General features: G+C 36.4%; 1 protein-coding gene across 1 annotated transcript in view; it reads left to right on the forward strand.

Annotated features, from left to right (window-relative positions):
* Positions 1 to 302: 302 nt before the first annotated feature.
* Positions 303 to 5,362, forward strand: part of LOC112452251 (pregnancy zone protein-like) — a gene marked incomplete at its 5' end in the record, with an annotated part of 5,613 nt that continues 553 nt past the window's right edge. The window contains 11 exons of the mRNA XM_025012369.1: positions 303 to 557; positions 1,051 to 1,167; positions 1,251 to 1,417; positions 1,498 to 1,606; positions 1,794 to 2,027; positions 2,933 to 3,175; positions 3,411 to 3,742; positions 3,911 to 4,272; positions 4,592 to 4,743; positions 4,829 to 4,982; positions 5,079 to 5,226. Of these exons, the coding sequence (XP_024868137.1) occupies positions 303 to 557; positions 1,051 to 1,167; positions 1,251 to 1,417; positions 1,498 to 1,606; positions 1,794 to 2,027; positions 2,933 to 3,175; positions 3,411 to 3,742; positions 3,911 to 4,272; positions 4,592 to 4,743; positions 4,829 to 4,982; positions 5,079 to 5,226 (2,273 nt within the window). The remainder of the gene's footprint in view (positions 558 to 1,050; positions 1,168 to 1,250; positions 1,418 to 1,497; positions 1,607 to 1,793; positions 2,028 to 2,932; positions 3,176 to 3,410; positions 3,743 to 3,910; positions 4,273 to 4,591; positions 4,744 to 4,828; positions 4,983 to 5,078; positions 5,227 to 5,362) is intronic.

Here is a 5,362-nt window from a genome sequence, read left to right on the forward strand (position 1 = left end):
TGCAACGTAATGGACGACCGATTTAGCGTTAAATTTGACTAACATTCGACAATAAATCGTAGCGCCGGATCGTATCCGAGTTCTTTATTTGTATTCGACGTATTTATGAAATTGCGGTTCTGAGGAAGGCCAAGTATGGCCGAAACGTAAACCATTTTGTTTGTAATTTGTAATTTGAATATATAAATTTTATACACCCTGCTTATCATTAAATATTTTATTCTTCTTTTTTTCATTACTCGAACGTTTGCGCTTAGAAAGTAGAAGTAAGTAAATTCAAATATTGGTTTTGTTAATTTGTTTGCTCATTCGTAGGAATAGAAACATGTCTAGAACTGGCAGTGCCCTTCACGAAATATTTCAACGGACGTTTGCGACTGAAAATAAAGTTTGACAAATATCTCGACTACATCGTGGAAACGGAGAAGGAAGTTTATATCGAGCACGATTCCCTAATCACATTTGTCGAGACAGATAAGCCGGTCTATAAACCCGGGCAAGATGTGAACATTAGAATCCTCATACTCAAGCACGACCTGAAGCCATGGAAGAAAACGGTTCGTCGCTCGCTATCCGTTAATATAAAATAAATATTAATGCAATAATAACTGAGCAGTAGTAATAATATATTTCAACAGTAATAATATAATATATATTTGTACCTTATAGAGAGAGGTAAAGAATCGTATCTCCAGGTTTTATCAAAATTAGAGTTAATACTTTTTCCAATACACCAGGAATTAAAATTATATTATAGTAAAGAGTCTTATGTCCACTATTACCAGTTCTTAAGGTACAATGTTTAGAAAAAATCGTATTGACAATTTTCATAGAAATAATAAATATAACTATAATAAATAAAAATAATAAATGAACTTTAAATCCTGTTTTCTCTAAATTCCTAATAATAGAGATATGATTTTTTACTTTTATGGTACAGATATATTCTCTAAGGAGAAACGATTTATTCGTATAGAGTTCTAATTTATAGACTCAACTAGAAAGAAAAGAACTTTTATTTAATAATGCCGAGCTTGCCTCTCTTTCTAGATACCAAAAGTATGGATTGAGAATCCATCCGAGGTACGAGTGGCACAGTGGGCTAACGTCAGTACCGAAAATGGAATGGCACAACTAAAATTCGCTCTATCTCCGGAACCAAGTCCGGTAATACGATCGTGATCCTAAACGAGAGCATGTAACGAAGAACGTGATAACGACAATGCTAAGAATTCTTATTTGTGCTATAGGGTGCCTGGAAAATTAAAGTGGAAAAGAGGAGATCGCAACCGCAATTGGTCCATACAACCGTGTTCGAAGTAAAGAAATATGTCCTTCCCAGATTCCAAGTGACCATAACTTCACCGGGATACATTCTCGCGGATGCGGAGAACGTTACGTGGAACATATGTGCTAAGTAAATGCTCGTTTTGATAATTAATCGGTGAATCGAAGCATTTACTGCGCGAAATTATCTTACATCCATTTTATTTACAGATACAGTTATGGCAAACCGGTCAAGGGTAAATTACTCTTGAAATCGACGCCTCAAATACCGACATGGAGACGGAAGCCTAATCTCCCGGAAATACATTATGAAACGGAGGTCAGTAACCCCTTCGGTCGGTCGACAAATTAATGTTTATTTTATAAGTTACAAAATTGCTACTTAAATGATTTTCCAATCATATTTGATTTATAAAAATCTAACTCAAATATTTTATAAACGTACGTAATGTGATATGTAAATTCGACATATCTCGCGCGGATTTAAAACTAGCCGATTATTGCAGCTGGATTCGCCAGATGGTTGCACCGAATTTGTTCTATCGGGCGCGGTGCTTGGGCTTGCTCAATGGAAAGTGGCACCGAACAATATTGTCCTCATAGCTAATTTCACCGAGACCGGTACCGGCATAGTAGAGACGACGATTAGTCGAACCGTAGTCGTGCATCAGGCCCTAAAACTGGAATTCCTGCCGTACACGCCGAAATATTTTAAACTAGGTTTGCCATATCACGGAAAGGTAAGTAAAGATCGCAAATAATCGATAATCATTTTAACTTCTTCTAAGACTTATAAGCTTTGATCGGGATCTTTGCTTCATGAATTTGAATAAAAGTATGCTCTTTATGTAGAAATGTGCGAACTATTCGAATACGAATCTCACTCGATTCGATTTGATTCGAATTCTTCGAATTTCTATAATTCGAATCTGAACTATTCAAAAATTTCGAATCTAGATGGTTCGAATTATACGAATCATATACTGTCAATCTTATAAAAATTATATTTCCTGTTAATAAGCAAAACAGTACGGTCATGTTAATAAATGCATTCAGTGAGTGCATTAAGTATTAAAATCTCTTACTATAAGCGTTAATTGTAAATAGCAGTAAAAAAGTTTATTTCTAATTTTTGATTATCTAATTCTAATTGTAAGTAAAAGTTTGAATATACATAAAAAATAGTAAGCTATGAGTATTGATAATAAAGTAAATTATATATTATTATATTTGAATTTCTGTGTACGTAATTGGACAATGTTATTGGATACTACATTAGAGTATTTTAATAATTTATATATTTTTTGGCTAATTGTTTCCATTACTACGACATGCATTAAATAATATTTTATTAGTTTTATATTAAATATTTGAATCTTTTTTGCCTTAAAAAGAATTTATATTATATAATCAATATTATTTTTCCACATCAAAATATTCTCTTATTATCTACGTGTTAAAATTTAATCTAATAATAATTATATTGTTAATTAAAATTGATATTTCAACGATTCTATTCGCTTTAATTCGAATAAAATTTTGTCGATTCAAATTCGAAAAAAAGACAAAATTTGATTTGACATAAAAAAATCCTTGATTTGCAGATCTCTATCTTTATGGAATGCGAAATAAATCTCTTTTACAGTTACGTGTCTCGCGGCACGACGACACCCCGGCACCGCACGAGAAGATTCAACTCTGCGTGCGAGTACGTGGTAAGGATGAATGGCTTCGCGTGGTGGTTGAATGCCGCAACTTCACATCTTCGTCCGACGGTTTTGTCGACTTCGTCGTACCACCACCGCATAGGAACATCGTCCTGCTGAGTTTCGTCGCGACCGGTGTCGACTATCCCACGAAATACTATTCGCCGGATACGCGTTGGCGAGTACGTCGAGCAGCTGTTATATATTTTGAAAAAAAGAGTTACATACTTTCCAAACATATAAAAAATGTCTTGTTTTTATTAGATTATTTTTTAATGATTTATTTGATTAATCTGAAGACGATTTATTTAAAAAAAAAGATTGAGACACAATCTTCGAGTACATTGTTTATTTAAAACATTTTGTATAAGCATAAGGTCGTTCGTGCATTTATAATTTATTGTAAATCGTAATTAGGTCTTCATGGATCAACCGTCGGCGCATATCGAAGTGAATCCTTGGTACTCACCATCAGATAGCTATTTGGCGGTAGCCCGAGGTTATCAACCGATCGTTTGCGGTGAAAAGTACTCGTTCAACGTCATGTACACGGTGCCGGCGAAAAGTAAAACCAACGAGTCCATTTCCTTTCATTACTCGATCAATTCCAAGGGGGACTTGTTAATATATGGTCACGTGAAACACCGGCCGACCAGAGATACGGTCTTGAATTATTCGGAATTCCGGAATTTGTTAGGTGCCGTCGAATCACCAGGAAATAAGACGGATCAGGGTACCATCGCTCATAGGTAATACTTCAATTAAATAATATTTTATTTGCCGATCTCATGAATATCCCGCAAATATATTTTCGGAAACCTTTGGACGCGCTCTGAATTACCTTTTGTTTATTTAGAAAAAAATTAGAGGATCGTAGATTTCAAGGTTTCTCACATCGACACTTCTCGTTTCTCCAGATTCCCCCTCAGCGTCAAGATCACCCCGTCAATGGCACCTGTCTCTGAATTGTTACTATATTACGTTCGTTCGGACGGCGAGGTTGTCGCTACCACGTATTCCATCAAAGTCGGACACTGCTTCGAGAATAAAGTGAAGACCGCCTGGCATACCGACGCTCAGACCCCGGGAACAGCCACTCAGTACCACGTGGAAGCCGCCCCCTGGTCTCTCTGCGGTATCTCGGCAGTCGACAAGTCGACTCGTTTCTTAGCAGGAGCCAAAGCAAACCTGATCGACGCTGATCAGACTTTCACGCAGCTGAAGAGATTCCATATCGAGCCAGAGCCACGTCCTATTTGGACGTGGACTCATTGCAAAGGTATACAAAATGATAAGACACAATACAGATAGTCGAATATAACAGTACATTAATCCCTATAGTTCCTCATTTTTTATTAGATCTTTTAATGCATATTATTCCAAATTGCTATAATGATAAACTTGATAAACTTATTATTCAAATATGATACTCGCAACTGATTTTCTATTTTTCTGTTTTTCATTCAGATCTCTCATTTTTACGAAATAAGTGTCTGGATATTTATGTGATTGTCTAATATCCCACTTGGATTAATGTAAAGTTATTACGATATCCGGTTAACGTGAAACACAATTCACGTGATATAAATCCTTCACAGTTGCAACGCACGAAGAAACAACCAACACGGAATTCGATCATTTGCCACTTCCCGCTTTTGAAGAGTCACCCGCATGGGCACGCAAAAGGAGAAGAAGAACGGTGTACAACGGCGCGCTTGTGAATTACGTGGACGCCATACAAGCGTTCGATGTGAGAACTTTCTGGAAATGTAAATAAATTCTAAGATTGTAAGAAAGACAATTATATGTCCATTGGATCTTTCCCCGTATTTCAGGACTTCGGAGCCGTCGTGATGAGTGATCTGATACTCGAAACGCGGCCTTGCCATCAGCTTCGCAGAGGTAGAGGCAGGAGTATGAACGTGAGCCTGAAAAGCATGGCCCCGATTCCTTTCCTCTCAGCGTCCGCGGAGCTGGAAACGGATGCTGGTGCGTTTTTAGGAAAAATGGCTTAATTGTCCATAGATAATGTTTTTTTCTTAAGCTAACTTAATTAATTATCATACTATCGTATTATCTCGATAGGAATGTTTAAAATGGCGAAGACACTACCTATGGCGTATCCATTATTAAATGTGGGGCCCGAACAGGGATATATGGATCAAGTACCCGATCAACCTGCTCTCAGATCTTACTTCCCCGAAACATGGCTGTGGGAATTAGTGCCGACAGGGTATACATTTAAATTCGTAGCTTACTATATGTATAATTATCTTTAATCAAAGACAACTTCGTGATAATCGTGTTTCCCCGACTAATCTTTAATTTTTTTTTTTTTTTTTTTTTTTTTTTTTTTTTTTTTTTTTTTT

This window comes from Temnothorax curvispinosus, unplaced genomic scaffold, assembly GCF_003070985.1.
Source record: "Temnothorax curvispinosus isolate PA1 unplaced genomic scaffold, ASM307098v1 QBEX01003132.1, whole genome shotgun sequence".
Lineage (NCBI taxonomy): Eukaryota > Metazoa > Arthropoda > Insecta > Hymenoptera > Formicidae > Temnothorax > Temnothorax curvispinosus.